The sequence below is a fragment of the Mirounga leonina genome, unplaced genomic scaffold (genome assembly GCF_011800145.1).
Source record: "Mirounga leonina isolate KUSES-001 unplaced genomic scaffold, KU_Mleo_1.0 Mir_94, whole genome shotgun sequence".
NCBI classification, from domain to species: Eukaryota; Metazoa; Chordata; class Mammalia; order Carnivora; family Phocidae; genus Mirounga; species Mirounga leonina.
The window spans coordinates 46,576,232-46,595,304 of NW_023270855.1; the positions used below are offsets into that span (position 1 = coordinate 46,576,232).

At 54.7% G+C, this 19,073-nt stretch overlaps 1 protein-coding gene across 2 annotated transcripts in view; it reads right to left on the bottom strand.

Annotated features, from left to right (window-relative positions):
- Nucleotides 1–1,015: 1,015 nt before the first annotated feature.
- SLC27A1 (solute carrier family 27 member 1) overlaps nt 1,016–19,073 on the bottom strand; it is a 30,608-nt gene continuing 12,550 nt past the window's right edge. For both annotated transcript variants that reach the window (XM_034998540.1, XM_034998539.1), the window contains exons 3-13: nt 12,604–12,998; nt 12,311–12,472; nt 12,142–12,211; nt 11,276–11,367; nt 11,095–11,204; nt 6,064–6,273; nt 4,628–4,754; nt 4,402–4,539; nt 4,161–4,325; nt 3,633–3,779; nt 1,016–2,449 (exon numbers count right to left, since the gene is read on the bottom strand). In XM_034998540.1, coding sequence (XP_034854431.1) covers nt 2,292–2,449; nt 3,633–3,779; nt 4,161–4,325; nt 4,402–4,539; nt 4,628–4,754; nt 6,064–6,273; nt 11,095–11,204; nt 11,276–11,367; nt 12,142–12,211; nt 12,311–12,472; nt 12,604–12,998 — 1,774 coding nt within the window. In that variant the 3' untranslated portion in view covers nt 1,016–2,291. The remainder of the gene's footprint in view (nt 2,450–3,632; nt 3,780–4,160; nt 4,326–4,401; nt 4,540–4,627; nt 4,755–6,063; nt 6,274–11,094; nt 11,205–11,275; nt 11,368–12,141; nt 12,212–12,310; nt 12,473–12,603; nt 12,999–19,073) is intronic.

The following is a 19,073-nucleotide window of genomic DNA, read 5'->3' on the forward strand; positions in this document are numbered from 1 at the left end:
CCGTGCGGGGTAGAGAGTATATGGGAAGTCTGTACTTTCCACTTGTTTTTTTATAAACCTGAAATTGCTCTAATACATAAAGTCTGTCATTAATTAAAAAGACAAACACAGAGCCTGCTGCTGAGAGTCACCAGTATTATTTTCCTGCTAGCTCAGAGGGAGCTTCTTACCCTGCTGAGAGTCACAGGCTTTGGAACAAGAAAGGTCCTGCTGGCCCGCTTTCTCACCAGGAGCTGCTGGCATTGACTTCATTCCCCTCCTCGTGCCTCAGTTTTCTTATCTGTACAGTGGGGACCATGGTGGTTGTGAGGTCTGATGGGATGTGATACAGAATACACTTGCTTTATCAGCACAGCGGGACACTCCATCCCCAACGGCAGCGGATCCTTCTCCTGCCTCCCTCTCCTTGTGAACTGGGCATCCAAGGACCAGCCCCAGCCATCAATGGTTCATCCATCCTTGAGCCAACCAGGGCCTCGTCCATCCCCCACCCCCCATCCATCCCCAGGGCTGCCCCCTCCCAGCAAATGCTCAGTCATCACAAATTTTTCCTCCTCTGTCCCCTGAAGTGGAGACAAAACAGACATTATAATACTGCAGGTGGGAACAGCGGAAGTTGCGATTAAGTGTCTAGACTCCGGAGCTGGGGGTCCTGGATTAGAACGCCAGCTCCAATAGCCACGTTCGCAGCTCTCACCCAGAGCTATGGCCACACTGGGGCACCAGCCAGAGCCCACAGGCAGATCGGAACTGACGCTGGGGCAGGACTTTGTGAGGCCCCAGAGGCTGCCGGGAGGCAGCGAGGATGCTAACCCGCTAACCCGCATGCAGCCTGTCCCCAGACCCCAGAGGCCTTGCAGCTGGGCTTAAGGCCACCTGGGGGGCAGCAAGAAAAGGCCGTGTGTCTTGCTGGTGTCTGGGGAACATGAGTTCCCCAGCAAAACGTCCTGCCGTCTGAAACTCAGACAGGGATCTGCGCCACATGGGGACGGGCAGTAAATAACCGGGATTCAGGCCCTGGACACTCTGCAGGTTTATTTCTTAAATTCAACTAGGAAACAAAACCTTGGTGCTTGGAAAGGCCCATGAGCAACAGCGCTGGCCCCAGCGTTCATGGCGCTGGATGCCGCTGCAGCAGGAGGGTAGGACGGATGGTCTGGGTGGATAGTCCCAACCACAGGAGTCTAGGACGAACCACCAACGAGGCTGATGGGGATGTCCGAGCCATCCCGGCTGTGTCGTCCAGGATGTCACCACCAACGCTGGGTCTGAACTGTCACCAACAAGGCCAGCAGGGTTATTCAATGGGCTGGAACCCCCAAGGCCCAAAAGTCCATCTCTGACACCACCCCCAGGCAGGATACTTCTCCCGACACCACGGCTGCCACTCCTATGGGTCCCACCAGCAGCCATGCCACATGGGGACACCCAGGAGGTCTCTGCCAGGGTGAGCGTCTGAATGGTGAGCCGAACAGCCACCCAATGCAGTCTTCAAGGCCCCTCTAGCAGGAGCTCCATGGAGGCGCCTAAAAGGAGACATCTGGGCAGGGGCAATGTCAAGTGGTAACAGTCAATTCTGGAAGCTTCTGGGCATCAGGAAGTGCAGACAGGGTGTGGGAGACCCACCAAAGATGGTTGAGTGCAAATGGCAACTGGCCCAGCCTGGGAGATCTCTGGCTGGCCTGGAGGTCCCTTGACAATGCCCCCCTACATCCCGGTGGGCAGGGCAGACCACCCGTGGTTCCTCCTCTCAGGAGGGAGGATGGAGGCTCTGCCTGGAGCTCATACAGGGCGAGGATGTGCTGGAGCCCGGCAGCCTAGGGAGGCCCGGACTGAGGCTCCTTAAGGCACAGCTGAGAGGGAGGCCAGGAGGCTCCACTCTGGGTCCATGACCCAGCAGGGACGACCTACAGAGGCCCCGAGGGCAACTGGGCCCTGCGCGCCTACAGATCCCAGGAGAGAGCAGAGGAGGAGAAAGAGGGAAGAGGCGAGAGCAGATGGAACAGGGGCGAGGAGGAGAAGCAGGGAGAAAACACACACACACACACACACACACACAGGAGCAGGAATTCAGGCAGAAGAGAGCCCAGAGGCGGAAAGAGGAGAGTGAAGGTAGCAGAGCCATGGGCTCCTGCTGGGGTCCAGTTGCTTAGCACCAGGATGGTCCCACCTGGTGCATCTGGGCCAGCTCCTCCCCAGGCAGGGTTGTCTGGCTCAAGCCTCCCTCGCCAGCAGGGCCTGCCTCACCAGCAGGGCCTGCCTAGAAGTCTCTAGTGGGCGAAGGAGGAGCGTCAGAGGGCAAAGACACCCGAGCAGATGCGGGTGTAGACACCCTGGTCCAGGGGCAGGTAGTGGCCCTGCTTCAGGTCCAGGAAGAAGAGCCGGTCTGAGGTCTGGCGTGGGTCGAAGCCCTCGTGCTGCAGTCGAGTCTTCTGGATCTTGAAAGTGCCTGTGGGGGTGGGGATGGGGGTCCTCAGCAGAGAGCGTTCTGGGAACCCCAAACTCACATCCTGTCCTACACCTCCAGGCTTCTGCATAGGCCGTCCCCTCAGCTGGAAACATTCTTCCCCATTTTGCTGCCTGATTCTCCCTTGTCCTTCAGATCCTGACTTCATGCCCCCTCCTCCAGAGAGGCCTCCCAGACCACTACCCCATCACAGCCCCATACACTGTGTATTCCCTGCCTGGGCACGTGTCTACTCTCCATGAGACCAAGGCAGGGCTGAGTCTGCCACACAGTAGGTCAGGGGTCAGCAACCTGTAGCTGAAAGCCAAACTCAGGCCATCATCTGTTTTGTAAATAGTTTTTATTGGCACAAAGCAACACCCACTCATTTACACACCCTCTAGGGCAGCTTTTGCACAACAGAGGCAGAGGTAAGTTGTTGGGACAGAGATTACATGGCCCAAAAAACAGAATATTTACTAACTGGTCCTTTAAGAAACAGTTTGCACTCCCTGCAGTGGACAATTAAAGAAATGTTCCATGAAAGATAAGGCTAAGGGGCAGGGTGAGTAGGAAAAAACCGAGGCAGGAGACCTGTGTGCGTTAGAGTTGGGAAGGTTTCTCGTTTTAAATAAAACTTCAAAAGCACAAACTATAAGATTAAAAAAAAAAAAAGGTAAGTTTGTATCAAAATGAAGGGCTTCTTTTCAACAAAGGCCCCATTAACAAGGTTAACAGACTCCCAAAGAGAAGACTCCTGATGTCCAAAAGTGCTAAGGAATTAACATCTGGAATATTAGGAGAAACTCTCATCAATTGAAAAGAAAAAGAGAGCAAGGCTATACAAAGATGGGCAAAAAATACAAACAGGTGATTTACAGGAGTGGAAACCTCACAGGTATGAGATGAGTTGCTCAAATTTCCTAGTCATCAGAAAAATGCGGGCAATGGAAGAAAGGCACCAAACACCGCAGAATGCCTAGTGGGGCTGGGATCGACAAATGGGAATAAATAATAGTGCAAATAAAATAAGAGAAGGGCCCTACGGGCACCCACAATGCCCACTGACCATGAACCATTGCAATCAGACTTGGCAGGGGGGCCTAAACCGGGACAAATAAGCAAATGGTTGCTGAACCAACAGACAGATGGACAGACAGACAGACAGACAGGTGGGAGGCCGCACCTGTGGTGTCCACCTGGGGCAGGAGGCGTAGGAAGATGGGCCGGGCATAGGGCGCCAGGACCTTCTGCAGCTCCTGGTACAGCGCATTGGGGCTCAGCTGGCCATGGGGGTCTGCGATGGCCGCCATGCCTGCTTTGCCCTCCACTCCTAAAGACAGAGGTTTTGCTGAGAACACCCCACCTTTTGTCCCACTGCAGGGCTGGATACACCCTCAAACAGAGGCCCCTGGCCTCTGATCTCCAGTCCCTTCCATCTGAGATAACATTTGTTGAAGCAGTCACCATGTTATTGAGCTCCTGCAGCACTCCCTGCAACCCTGAGACAGTCGCTTTCATGATCCCATTTTCTGGATAAGGAAACCGAGGTTGATTATCATTCATGAGGGGTAACTCCAGATTCAGTGCTCCCACCCAGGCTGCCAGGTGCAGTTACCCAGGTTGAGCACTGCCCAAGGGCCTCCAAGCTTGTGCAGGTTTGGCTCCTCTGGGGCTGCCATACCCTAGGACCAGCCCCACAACCCCAGCTTGCCTGGCACAGCCACCCCGTACACAGCCACGTCTGTCTGGCCCAGCAGGCGGCTCAGCACGCTCTCCACCTCTGTAGTGGAGACATTCTCCCCACGCCAGCGGAAGGTGTCCCCGCTGCGGTCCCGGAAGTACATGTAGCCCAGCTCATCCATCACCAGCACATCACCTGGCAGAGGGGAGGAGGAGGAGAGGTGAGATGGTGGCCCACCATCCCCACAGCCAGCCCCCCAGGGTCTTCGCACCTGAGAGGTAGGCACTGTCGCCCTTGCGGAAGACACTGTGGGCAATCTTCTTGCTGGTGGCACTCTCACTGATGTATCCATCGAAGCGACGCAGTGGGTCCTGCTGGTTGATCTGGCCCACAAGGAGGCCGGGCTCCCCTGGGGAGGAGGCCACCCTCAGGCTGCGCTGGGTGGGCAGGGGGTGGGGGCCCCAGTTCCCCAGGGGACTGGGCAGGGCCTGGCTCACCGGCCTGACATGGGATACAGAGGCCCTGGGCATCCCGCAGTAGTTCCATGGTGTCCTCATTGACCTTCACCAGCCGGATGGGGTACACATGGGGTAAGATACGGCTGTTAAAGCCACAGGAGCCGACCTGGGATGGAGCGAGTGAGTTGGTGAGGAGCCCCAGGGGGCACGGCATCCTCCCAACTGACACCTTGCCTCTCCTGCCCCAGGGCCTGGAATTAGTTCAGGCAACCCCTGCATTGCCTGAACTCTGTGACCTTGGGTGATCTGAAAAAGGGGGTCTTAAGGGCAGTGCCTCCTTCTCAGGACTCAGGCACCCTCCTCCCACCTTCCCAGCCTCCTCCACAATCATGTGAGGAAACCTACTGACTGGTCACCACCTCCTGGTCCATAAAACCCTCTATACTGGCAGGAAGTACATGCCTAGAATGACCCTGGAGCCCGCTGCCCGCTGCAAGTCACCTTGCCTGGCTCAGTCCGATGAGTAGAAATGCCCGTCTCTATGCTGTTGGGTATGTTTGTTAGAACAGCAATTTCTTTCTTTCTTTCTTTCTTTTTTTTTTTTTTAAGATTTTATTTATTTATTCGTAAGAGACAGAGAGAGAGAGGCAGAGGGAGATGCAGGCTCCCCGTTGAGCAGGGAGCCCAATGCGGGACTCGATCCCAGGACTCCGGGACCATGACCTGAGCCGAAGGCAGATGCTCAACCATCTGAGCCACCCAGGCACCCAGAACAGCAATTTCTGTTAGCATGGCCAGGTATCTTCTGGGGCTGTCTATTCAACAGATATGCATGGGGGGTGGGGGGGTGGGCAGGGCCTGGTTCTCAGGTATTGGGTCCCCAACACCGAGACAGACACAAAGCAATCCCTGCCCCCAGGCGCTTGCTTTATAATCATGCTCCTGATCTATGCCTGGCTTGGTAAGGCTTGATAAGAGAGGGTTCTGCTCAGGCAGAATGGAGACAGTGATTGCTAATCATAAATGCATCTGCAGAGAGCCTGCTACCTGGGGGTGTTGTGCTGAGCTCATGGTCCCAATGAGCTATCATCCCCATTTACGGATGAGGAAACCAAAGCCCAAGGAGTCTGAGTGACTTACCCGGTAGTAGGGGATGGGCACCCCAACCCCCGCCCAGGATCCCCCAGAGCCCTGCTCTCCCCTGCCACCCCCACAGGTGGGACCTGAGGCTCAGAAAGGCTGAGGCCCTGGCCCAAGGTACACCGCCTCGCCGAGGACTTGAACTCTGGAGGTACAGACCCAGGACTGTGTGTGCCCTGGCAGTCCTGGGAGCTCCCCCTTCCCCCGCCCTGTGCGCCTGGCCGGCGCCTCCCAGCAGGTCAGGCTGTTCTACGAGAACGCGGGGGCCAGGGAGGCCGAGGTGGCCGCGATCCCCAAACCCTACAACCTGCCCGCGCCACCCCTCGGCCGCGCACCTTGCCGTCCATGTTGGCAATACTGCAGTTGCATTCGGTGGCTCCGTAGAACTCGCCGACCTGGCGCACGCCGAAGCGCTCAGTGAACTCCTCCCAGATGGCCGGCCGCAGCCCGTTGCCCACGGCCAGGCGCACGCGGTGCCGCCCCTCGGCCTCGCGCACCGGCTGCTTCAGCAGGTAGCGGCAGATCTCCCCGATGTACTGGACCACCTGGGGGGAGGGAGGGGAGCGAGGGGAGTCTTCCCTCCAACCAGGGCGCTAAGAACACATCGGTCTTAGGGGCCATGCAACAACCACCCCCCCCCCAGGCCGTTTATGCGTACCCCTTGCTGAATCCTCACTCCGGGGGTGGGCAGAAGGATGCATTCAGCGTCCCCCATGCCCCTCCGCCGCCCTTCCATCCCCCAGGCTGTTTCCAGGAACCCACAGGCAGTGCAGGAAGGTGGGGCGCACCGCTGACACCCCACAGGGCAGCCCTCAGCTCAGAGCCACTGTCCAACACTGTTCCCCAGACCCCTAGCTCGGGGTGCATGCTCCACGCTGCCTCTCGGAGCCCCAGTTGCCCACCGGGTCCCTTGCTCCTTGGCGCCTCCCTGCAGGGCTCCTTCCCTCCCTGTCTCAAGGCTCCACTCCTGGAGGGTCATTTCCCAAATACCCCAGGGGCCTACCAGTCCTCATCTCTGGGTTGACTTCCAAATGATTACCACCACCACCCCCAATTTTACTGAGGGCCACCAACAGTAAGTAACTGGACCAAAGCTGATAAGTGGTAGAAGCTGATTTAAATCCGGGCAGCCTGGCCCCAGAGTCTGAATGAAGAAGTTACATGCTCGGGATTAACCGCCAGGCTGATCATCACAGCTCCAAAATGCTCACAGCTTCCCCTCACACACAGGATGAAGTCCAAATTTCTGCCAGTGGCCAATTCCCTCTGGCCCCACCGTCCTCACTGCCTCTTCTCCTTCCATTTCCCACCAACAGCTGCTGCCACACAGGGCTCCTCCTTAGGGCCTTTGCACATGCTGTGCCCTCTGCCTGGCGCATTCTTCCCCGGGATGCATCTGGGCCCTCGGGGTTTGAGTCAAAGATCACTGCCACGGAGAGACACTCCCTGAACAGCACTTGCTAAATCTCTGATGAATAAACAAATGTGCTAAATACTCTACCCACCAAGCACAGAGCTCATTTGTTGAATTCTCCCAACACCCCCATGTTGGACAGGAAGGCACTGAGATCTACAGAGGGAAACAGCGTGCCCAAGATCATCAGCTGCTGACCAGGCGGCAAGCAGGGTGGGGCAAAATCAGAACGTGATGGTGCTGAGTTCTCTCCCTTCGCCCCTAGGCTCAGGTCCGTGCCATGTCTGTGGCCCAGCCCATCTCATCTCTAGGCAGGACATAGGACACGGCCTGGCCAATCAGCCCAGTCCATCCCCAGCTACAAATTGGTTCAAGGATGAGCACCTGACCAGAATTAGACCAGTAAGAATCAGCCCTGGGACGTCTAATAAACCGAGAGGAAGAGAGAGGCTCTTTCTCCCCTGGAGCTGCTTGGGAGCCTTCCCAGAGAAGCAGGCTGGGAAGGAAGCTGTACACTCAGGAAAGAGAAAGACAAGAAACAGAGAGAGACAGAGGCACTCTTGGATCAGGCTCTGCCTGAAGCTGTCCCCATGTGGCCTCTTCAGGTCCATGAGTAATAAATCCCCTTCTTCAGGAAGCCAGGGTTTAGGTTAGGCTTTTGGCTCCTGTCAAATGACACAAAGTCCTGCCCAAGTACTGCCCTCCAAACCATCATCAGATAGTCCCGGCCATGCCCTGAGCAGCTCTCAGCTGTCCTCTTCAGGCCAGGGGAGGAGCAGGTCAGCCATGATTGAGGCAGCTGAGGGGACAATGACTTCTCCTCACGGCCCTGAGGCTGTGTCCCTGCACTGAGAGCAAACACTTGATCTTTACCTCTGGCCTGTACCCTCGGACAGACCCTGGGCTGAAGGGAAGACAGCTCAGGTCAGTTCAGAGAGGCAGACACCAGATCCTTCGAGGATTCTGTCTATTCCTTAAAGGGCCCCTCAGTGTTTAATGGGTACCTTCTCTTGACACAGAAGTTCCCTTCTTAGAAACAGGACAGACTATCAAGGGTCCAGAGACAGTGAGCAGTGCCCGATGGAGTGTGGCATGTCAAGGACAGAGAGGGACCCCAGACACTGCGGGCCTCCCACGAACAAAAGTTGAACTTGAAGCTGATCAAGTATCTAGACCAGGGGTTCTCAACCACGAGCAATTCTGTCCTCACAGAACACTTGGCAACATCTGGATACATTTTTAATGCTCACAACTTGGGGGGGGTGCTGCTGGTATCTAGTGTTTTCAGGTCAGGAATGCTGCTGAATATCCTATAGTGCACGGGACAACCCCTGCCCCCAGAATGATCCAGCCCCAGATATCCTTAGCATCATGCTGAGAAACACTGTGATGGACCCAACGGACAGGAAATGCCGGGGACAGAGGAACACGTTAAGAGACACCCCGGCAATATCCAGAAAATACTATAGGACACACAACCCTTTAGTAAATACAAGACAGAAAAAAAGAGAGAGAAGGGGCTCCTACAGATGAAGAGATTCTCATAAGACACATTGACTGGTCAAAATGTGTGGGTCTCCTCTAAAAACGGATTTTTTTCAAATTATAGAAACAGGGGAAAACCACATTTTGACCCAGTGAGACACTGGGGATGGAACCGCTGCCCAGATTCCCGATGACACTGAGAGTTCACTGTTACTTTTTGGCTGTGATGATGGTGCTGAGCTTACGGGTTTTTTTTTTTTTTTTTTTTTCCTTTTTTTGTTGTGTTCACATATAATAATATAAAATCTACCATCGTAAGCACTTTTAAGGGTACAGCTCGGTAGTATTAAGGACACTCACACTGTTATGCAGCCACCACCATCCTTTTATTTTGTAGAACTGAGACTTTTTATTTTGTAGAACTGAGACTCTGTCCCCACGAACCGCTGACTCCCCACCCCCTCCCCCAGCCCCAGGTGCCCGCCATCCTACTTGTCTCTGTGACTGTGACTGCTCTCAGTCCCTCATATAAGGGGAATCATACAGCGTTTGTCTCTTGGTGACTGGCTTATTGCCCTCAGCACAATGTCCTCGAAGTTTATCCATGTTGTGGAATGTGCCAGAATTCCTTCCTCTTTAAGGCTGAATAACATTCCGTAATATGAATACACCACACTGCGCTTATCCATTCACCTGCTGGTGGCCCCTGGGTGGCTTCCGTGTTTTAGCTATTGTAAATCATGCTGCTGAGAACAGGGGTGTACAAATATTCTTTCAAGACCCTGCTTTCAATTCTTTTAACAATAGCCCTTACCAGACACAAAGGGCCACATAGTGTATGAGTCCCACTTACAAGACATGTCCAGAACAGGCCAATCCATAAAGATAGAAAGCAAGTTAGGGGTTGCCTTGGGGGCTGGGGGTGAGGGGACAGGGATGGGGAGTGACTGACTGCTAATGCAGACGGTTTGGCGTGATGGAAACATTCTGGAACTAGACAGCGGTGGTGGTTACACAACACTGTGAATATCCGAAACACCACTGCACTGTCCACTTTAAAAATGGTTTCTTTTATACGACTTTTGCCTCAAAAACAAAACAAAATGGTTCTCATCTTTCAGAGGTTTTCCGGAAGCATCTCTATGAAGGACACACACTGCTTTCTGGGGGCTGCTTCACAATGAAGAAGGAGGGATGTGGGTGGGGCTAGAGGGGACACAATGGGGGGTCTGAAGGCCCCCTGGGGCCAGTGACAGTGCTTGGGAATTGCCTATACTTTCTGTCCACGTTCATGTACGCAGACTTTGTGCGCTCCCCGAAAACAGAGCGTTCCTAGGAAAGCTTTCGTAAGCTGAAACGGCGTCAAGCAAAGCATATCCCCTGCTTTCTAAAAGTTCGAATTACACTTCACTTTTACGAAAGACCGACATTAGTACCAGAATGTGTTTTTAGGTTTTTTTCCCGTAAAAGAAAAAATCCTCTTTGGATTTCTTTTGGTTAGTGAAATCAGGTATTGATGTAGGTCTTTCCCCACAGCGAAGCCAAAAAACTGGCACTTTCAGAGAGTGGGGGATAGCTGTATTCACAACTCTCGATAATCAAGTTTATAAAACAGACTGTTTTGCCTTTCAAGACTTGGTTTAACAACATTCCTCCGGGGTTCCCCGCAAGCAAAACGGAAAATCCTCAAAAGTGGAGCAGATCACAGCCGTTGCCCCCAGGGGTCCCTAGGATGCCAGCCCAGAGCCCCCACCCTGCCCAGCCAACCTAAACTCTCTGGGCCCCACCTGTCCAAGGTGAGGTGGGCACCCGCCAATGTGTCAGTCCTTGGCCACAGCCCATTGTCTCCTCTCCTCTCCTCACCTCTTCTTCCTGGAGGAACATGCTAGCACCTGTGTATCTACTGCCATCAGGGCACTGAGATCCTCAGCTTGGTTTCCTCTCACCATGGAGGGGAGACGAGAGGAGAGGACGGGGGCCAGCACCCCCCTCCTCCTCTCCCCCTCCAGGACCGTGGATGTTGTCCACCTCTACCTCATGCTTACCCCATCTGGAAGCCCCACACCTAACCAGCCCAGGGGGGTGACTGGACACACTGGTCTCATTTCCTGATTTCCAGCAGCCACCAGCAGGGAAGACGCCGGCGGCACAGGGCGGACTCTTTAGAGAACTCAAACAGCCTGGGCCCAATCCCAGCTGCAGTATAGGCCTCAGTTTCCCCACCTGCAAAATGGTCTTTGTGATGCCTTTGCCCATTCTCACACAGTCATGCGGATCCACTGAGTTTACATGGGGGAAGGTTTAGCCTGGGGCTGGCCACCCTCCTGTCCCCCTCCAGAGTGGCCATTCTGGCCATGGAGGGGGGGGGACGGGGAAAGCTGGAGGCCGGGCGGGAGAGTGGTTGCACCACAAGGGTGGCCCAGCAGGTGGAAGGCGGTGGGGCGGCGCGGGAGGGGCGGGGCCTGACCGTGCAGTTGTACTTGACGCAGTCATCCCAGAAGCGGCTGGCTGAGAACTTCTTGCGGAGGACCACCGTCAGCCCGTAGATGAGACACTGCCCCACGCCCATGATGTTCCCTGCGGAGGGCGGGCTCGGTGAGGAGTCCCCAGTCCCTGCCCCCCACCCCGCCCCCACCTGCCCGAAGTACCTGCCGAGTGATACAGGGGCAGGCAGTCATAGAGCACGTCTGCCACCTGCATGCTGTAGGCGTGGTGGCCGAAGGCTGCAATGCGGTAGTACCTGCAGGGGCGGGGAGTGCAGGGGCTGGGACTTACATCCTCCGGGGCATGGGAATGGGGGGAGCATGGGGGAGGGGAGAGGGACACAGCAGGGACCCAGGCAGAGCCAGCCCAGCTCACAGGGGTTGGGGAGAAGAACATGCTGCCAATAATTGTCCATGGTGCTAGGGGCCATGAGGAATACCAGAGAGCTGAGAAACGGAGAGGGGCTGAAGGTGACACAGCCAGAGAGGTTGGGGGATCCTGTGTGGAGAAGTGACACATGAGCTGAGACCTGGTGAGAAGGAGCCATGGGAGGGGGGAGGGAAGCTGGGGAAGGGCGTCCAGGTGGTGGGCACAGCATGTGCAAAGGCCCTGAGGCTAGAAGGACCGTGGCAGATCTGAGGACGTGTAAGGAGCTGAAAGGGCACGAGCAAGGGGTGGAGAGGAGGAAGAGGACAGCAGAGAATTGGCAGGCATTGCACAACACGAGCATGGATTTTACTCCGAGGGCCAAGGCAGATACAGGGAAGTCTGGCAAGGGGAGGTCTGGTTTAGGATTTTTAAAATCCTCCTGTGTCCACTGAGGGGAACAGGGCCATTAGGGATAGGAGCAAGAGCAGCAAGAAACCAAGGAGGGACACAGAGCAGCACTGTCCTGAGATGGGCCGTGGGTTTTACTGGGTTGAGATAGAAATGTCCCCAAGATCCCAACAAGATCTGAGGGAAGGGGTCAGCCGTAGAGGCGACCTGGAGTCACTCCCCAAAGCTGGGGTGAGGCCCATGGGCCCCTTACCTGCTGTGCACTACAATGGCAGCCTTGGGCAGCCCTGTGGTCCCCGAAGTGTAGATATAGAAGAGTCGATCTGCAGGAGATGCACGTGTTGGGGACCGAGGACTGGGTGGGTGGGATGAGGGGATAGGGTGGGCATTGGCAGAAGAAGGGCATCCCACCCTGGCCTCACCATCCATGCCCTTGTCAGGGGGCTGTCCCAGGGGGGCTGTGGAGGCGTCCCTCAGCAACGGGTCCAGGAGCTGGGTGTCCGGCAAGATGCCCTCGGGCCCCAATTCTCCAGAGCAGAACTTGAGCAGGCTCTTCCCCAGCTGTCCGCTCACCTCGGCCACCACTGCAGCCCAAAACATACGTCATGGTCAAGGACAGCCGGGGCCCCTCCCAAGGCCTGGGAGGCACCACACCATCTCCCGGCCCTGGAAACCCCAGGGTCTCCACTCAAGATGAGACCTGCCCCAGCCTCACCTGCTGCCAGCTCCCCTCCAAAGATGAGGGCCTTGGCACCCGAGGTGCCCAGGCAGAAGGCCAGGGGCTCGCGCCGTAGGTTAACGTTGAGCAGAGCGGCTTCCACGCCCACCTTGGCCAGGCCCAGCCAGAGCCCCACGAACTCCGGCCGGCCCTCCAGGAAGATGGCCACCACGTCACCTGGTGTGAAGCCCAGCTGGCAGAAGAGGTTGGCCACAGCATTGGAGTAGGCGTCCAGCTGCGCAAAGGTCCAGCACACATCACTGCCCGCATCCACCAGCGCCAGGCGATCCGGCTGCCGCCGCGCCACCACCTGGAAGATCTGCGGGATGGTGTGGCCGGCACGCTGGTGCCGCCGCAGCTCCAGACGCACACGGATCAGCACCAAGAGGCCGCTGGGAGGGGGGGTGGAGGGGATGGCATCACTAGGTGCCCTGCCTGGCCTCCAGGAGACCTCTCCAAGCCTCAGCATCTCCAACTGGAGAAAGCAGAGGGAAAGGTCCCTGCGCCCCCAAGGATGGCAAAGGCTCAATAAGGACCTTTTGGTTGCCGGGTCTCTGGGGGCACTAAGGGCATAGAAAGGGCTATTTACCAGCCAACCCAGAAGTACGCAGATTGTCAAAGCTGGCCATGCCATGCCATGAAAATCAGAGTTACTCTGTCCTTCTCCACCCCAGCTAGCTCAGTGACCCTGAGGGAGCCGGGGCCCCAGTCCTATCCTTCTTTCTCTCCCCTGGGACATCCAGAGCCTCCCATGGACCCCACCACCACCTTCAGCCTGGATTCCTCATGTTCCACCCACCCCAAACTGGCGTCCTCATCATCTCCTCCAGGAAGATTTCCAGGGCTCAGCCCCTGCACGTGCCCACTGCTCCTCCATCAAGGCATAGAGTCCCCCAAATGGGGCCAGACTGGGGCAGGCACTGGCTGCGCTCAGAAAATGCTCTCTTGACCACCTTGGGAGCTCTCCCTATCCCCTATACTCCATCAAAGCCCCTGTGCAAAGCCACTCGGTAATGAGTGTATTCCCCCCACCCCCAGATTGTGAGCACCCAGGAGGAGTCACATCTGCATTGGCCGAGGAGCCTGGCACGTACCAGGTGCCCCGTAAACAGGCCGGACTGTGCTCGTGTCCCCGAACCTGGACCTCAGTGTGCCCTCCATCCCTAGAGGTAGCAGCCAGCACAGAGACAGACTCTCCCACTCCTCTCCCAAATAATGAGCACCTACCATATGCCAGGCCCATGATGGGCAAGACCCAGTGGTGACCCAGACATAACCCTTCTCCCCCTCCAACTTTCTCCCACTCCACCTCCCTTTCCATCCTGCTCCCCCTGCCACCTCCCCCTCGCTCACTCACTCCAGCCACAGGGCTTCCTTGCTGTTCCTTGAGCACACCTGGCACGCTCCTACCTCAGGGCCTTTGCACAGGCCATGCCCTCTGCCTGGACCACTCTTCTGCCAACATCCACATGGCTCCTCCCCCCACTTCCATCAGGTCTTGGCTCAAATGCCACCCTCTCGGGTGGCCATTCCTGGACACCCATCTGTTACTGTACCACCACCACCCCTTTCTGGTCCCTGCTTTGTTTTGTTGTTTTTTTTTTTTTCAACACAGCATTTATACTGTCAAATACCATATGCAGGGTACTGATCTACCATCTTGCCCCTGGGCTATCTCTCCCTGTTCTGGATGACAGGGACTTATGTCTATTTTTGTTCTAGGCCCTGGAGAGACAGCAGTGGAGATAGACTGAGGCCCCACTCTCCTGGAGCGCAGTGAGCCTGCCACAAATAATCCCAAAGGACAGTGTTGGAGGAAGAGAGAGAGGCATCTGGAGCTCCCAGGCCAGGCCTGAACCCCGCAGCCCCAAAAAAGCAGTCACATCTCTGTGGCTGGCCAGATCTTTGGTGAGAGGAGGGGCAAGGTCTCAGGGCAAGGCCGCTGTGAAGAGGGGCAGGCATGGGGACAGCTGTGAGGAGCATAAATAAAGGGTCTTGGGCAGGTTGCTGCCCACCGTTCCCTCTGGGTGCCTGCCCTGTTACTCTCAGGGTGACCGACGGCCTCCAATCCCAGAGCTCTGCTCATCAAAGCCTCTGTTGGCAGTGACCAGGGGAAGCATCTGACCAGGAGCCTGGCACATAAGGTGCTCAGCAAACAGAGGCTGAATGACTACATTCAAGCCCCTAAACCCGGAGCCCAGCATCCCGCCCCTCCTGGCGACCAGCACAGAGGCACAGATTCCTTCACGCCCCAGATGGCGGCGAGCACCTGCTTTGCACAGGCGAAGCTGATCAGGTGGGAGAAGCAGATCGGTGGGAGCAGGGGGCCAGGGCTGGGGCTGGGGGGCTGGAATACTGATGGCAAAGGGGCAGGAGGAGTCTTGTGGGGAGATGGGAATGTTCTGTATCTTGATGGTGGTGGTTACCTGGATGTGGACCTTTGTCAAAACCCCAAACGTACACTTAGCATGGGTGTATTTTATTATATGTAAGTGATACCTCAAAAACAGCCCATGAAAACAGAGCCAGTTGGTGGTTGCCAGGGGCTAGAGGGAGGGGAAATGACTGCTAATGGGAACGGGGTTTCCTTTTAGGGTGATGGAAATGTTCTGGAACCAGACAGAGGTGGTGGTTATGTAACAATGAAGTGTGCTCAATGTCACTAAGGTAAATTTTATACACTCTTTACTACAATAAAAATGAACAAGAAAACTCAGGAAGACTGTCTTGCAGCAAGGTTAAAAAGGGGAAGTCCTTGCCTTCCAGAGACAGACTCTAGAAAACTAACAGGTGAAAGGACGTGCCAGTGGGACTCAAACAGCGGAGGAAGAGCAAGTGAAGGTCATGGATGCTAGGGGATGGGCATATGGGCTCATTACGTTATTCTCTCCACTTCGGTAGGCACGAAATCTTTCATAATAAAATCTTTTATTTATTTTTATTTTTTAGTTTTTAAGAGAGGGGCAAGAGGCAGAGGGAGAGGGAGAAAGAGAATCTTAAGCAGGCTCCATGCTGAGCATGGAGCCCGATGCGGGGCACGACCCCGAGATCATGACCTGAGCCAAAAACAGGAGTCAGATGCTTAACCAACTGAGCCACCCAGGCGCCCTCCCCCAACAAAAATCTTTTAACCTTCCAAAGGGACTGTGAAGCCCTACCTGCCCCAGTCCCATCTGTCTGCCCACTTCATCACCCTCTATTCCTCTAGCTCACTCTCGCCTCCTTCCCTGATTTTCAGCACAGCAAACGTTCCTGCCCCAGGGCCTTTGCCCATGCGGTTGCCACTGCTGGAATATTCTCCCCCAGACCTCTCATCAGGCTTCCTGTCTTTATAGATGTAATTAAGGTACGCAGGAGATGAGATCATCCTGATTCCCCAGGTGGGACCTAAATCCAATGACAGTCTTTTTAAGGAGAGAGAGAACACAGAAACACAGGGGAGGAGACTGGAGTGGCGTGGCCACAAGCCTCGTGAAACCTGGAGCCCTCAGAAGCTGGAAGAGGCAAGAGAGAATTCCCCCTAGAGCCTTCCAAGGGAGCATGTCCTGCCAGCACCTCAATTGCAGGCTTCTGGTCGCTGGAACTCTGGAGAAGACAAATTCCTGTGGGTTTAAGCCACCGAGTTTGTGATCATTTGTTATGGTAGCCCAGCGACACTCATACAGTGGCCACGGGCAGGTGCCTCCCTCTCTGGGCCTCCCGGTAGATGGGGACCATAAGATTCCACACCTCCCAGGGCATGGTGGGGAGAAAAGAGGCAGAGGTAGATCTCTGAAGACGGGGCCCAGCACGTCCTATATTCTCAATCAACTCTGTTGCTGTCCTCTGCCCACGGAAGGAAGCACTGTCAGTAAGAAATCAGAAGGGAATTAGCACTTTATCTACCCAGCAACTTCACTCGTATCTACCCTGCGAGGAAGAGAGAGGAGCAAGCAAGTTATAAGAGCAGGGGTCAGCCCAGGAAGCCCCCAGGGGTAAGGGTCCAAGGAGGAGGCAGGACTGATTTCTCAAGCATCTGTCCGGGAGCTTTGAGTCCCAGCATGGCCCAGAAGGAAAAAGTGCCCTAGAGTTCATGGTCTTAATTCAAAGCCTCCTCGACTGCCTAAAGCTGTGGGGCCTGGGCAGATCCTGCCCTCTCTATAGGCCTCAGTTTCCTTACTTGGAATGTCTGAAGACTGAACCTAACGACTTCTGAGGTGATCTCCAGCTCAACAAAGTGTAGGTCCCGCTACTGCCCTATTTACAAACAGGAAGCGGGGTCCAGAGCAGCCACCCAAACAATGCAATTCTCAGCCTAATACCTGTCAAGTGTGTTAAGTGCCCAGACAAGAAAAAGGGTTGAATAAGAGGGGTCCGTTGTTACTCTGCCCAGCGGGATCCTGCCTCTGAGCTTTGCTACCTGCTCTTCCCTCTTCCTTTCCCCAGGTCTTTGCAAGGTTGGCTCCTCTCATCTGCCTACTTGCACTGGAGGCCCTGCCCTAATCACCCTGGCTGAAGTCGCCACCAGCGATCCCTGCCTCAACCCAACATGTTTGAGCCTTCTTGTCAATTTCTGATGTTTTATTGTGTCCTCATTTCCTTCTCGATTATTCTTCTCCCTCGCTAGACTGTGGGCTCCACCGGACAGGAACAGTACCTGACACATTCAAAGCATGTCACGCTGAACATGGCATTCACCCAAGCCCAGATGGGGTGTGGCACCCAGGAGGTCCTTGGGGACGGATAGAACAAATGACTTTCTCCAATGCAGACTAGCCAAAATCTAGCCATCTCAGCAGCCCAGCCCGGCCCCCACCATCACACAACGGGACCAGCGCTGTAGTCAGCTCTTCCTGGTCTCCTGGCTCTGCCCTGGCCCAGGCCCCACTCCCTCACAGTGGGGTGAATGGTGGTCCCCAAAAGATATGTCCAAGTCCTGGCCTCCAGAACTTGTGAAAGTGACCATGTGTGGGAAAAGGGTCTTTGTAGATCTAATTAAGTCGAGGACCTTGAAGAGATCATCTTGGATTAGGGTGGGCCCTAAAGCCAATGACAGATGTCCTTATAAGAGACAGAAGAGGAGACACAGAGGTAGAGAAGAAGACCACGTGAAAACAGAGGCAGAGATTGGAGCGGACCTAACCTCAAACCGAGGATCTGCCACGGTGCCAGCAGCCACTGGAAGCCAGGAGAGAGGCATGGGAGATTCTCCCTCAGAGCCTCCAGAAAGCTCCAGCCCTGCCCACACCCCGATTTCAGACTTCTGGCCTCTATAGCCATAGCAGAGTTCATTTCTGTTGTCTTTAGTCACCCAGTCCGTGCTACTTTTGCTAGAACAGCCACGGGACGCGAATACGGACATACGTCGGAAATACTGTGGGTTTGGTTCCAGACCACCACAATACAGCAAATGACACCACAAAGCAAATCAAATGAATTTGTTTCCTAGGGCATATAAGAGTTACATTACACTATATTCTAATTTATTAAGTGCACAATAGCCTTACATCTAAAAAAAAAAAAAAACCAATGTGCGTATCTTAACACACCCCTCCAAAAAAAAAAAACTTTATTTAGCTCCGTTCTTTAGCTAAAGCATGCTGACCATCATCTGAGGCTTCGGTGAGTCCTTATCACTGATCACAGATCACCGTTAACCAATATAATGATAATGAAAGACTGTGAAATATTGCAAGAATTACCAAAATGTGACGCGGAGACAAAACATGAGCAAATGCTGTGAGAAAAAATGGTGCCAAGAGATGTGGCAACACAGGGTTGCCACAAACCTTTAATTTGTAAAAAAAATAAAATAAAAATAAGTAAATAAACCAAAACCAAAAAACAAAGCAAAACAGTAAAACCCAGAGTATCTGCGAAGTACAATAAAACGAGATATGCCTGTATACCAAGCTTTATCTTTGACCTTTGTCTGTCTTGCTTACTGTTCTCACTCCAGCACCCCATGTCTCCATTCCCACCGTCCAGCGACAAGTGCACTTTCTGCCTGGTTGCCCCAAACCCCCCCTGCTGAGCCACCTTCCTCCTCCTTGGTGCAGACCAGTCTAGCTGTGCTGCTCTCCTGCTCAGAACCCTGCCCTGGGCACACGACACTCCTCTGCTCAATGTTCAAATCCCTGGAAATCTGGCTGCTGACCCCCTTGGCTCCTTGAACTCCCAGCTCATACACTTTCCTGCAACACATCAGCCACTTTCACACAATCCCTGCAACATGGGACATGGCAGTCCCATGTTCCCTTTCTTCTACCCAGAGAAGCTGTCACTGACATGTAATGGCTGGAACCACAGCAGCCACCATGAGACCATGAGGGTACCCAGCTGGAGACGCTAAACCTTTGCAGCAAGGATGGCAGAGCACAAAGGACAGAAGGAACCTGGGTCAATGACAACATGCTGCACCATGAACTGACCAACCTAAAGCCATCTCATGTCAGAACTCCACATTACATGTGGCTGTAAATATTCCT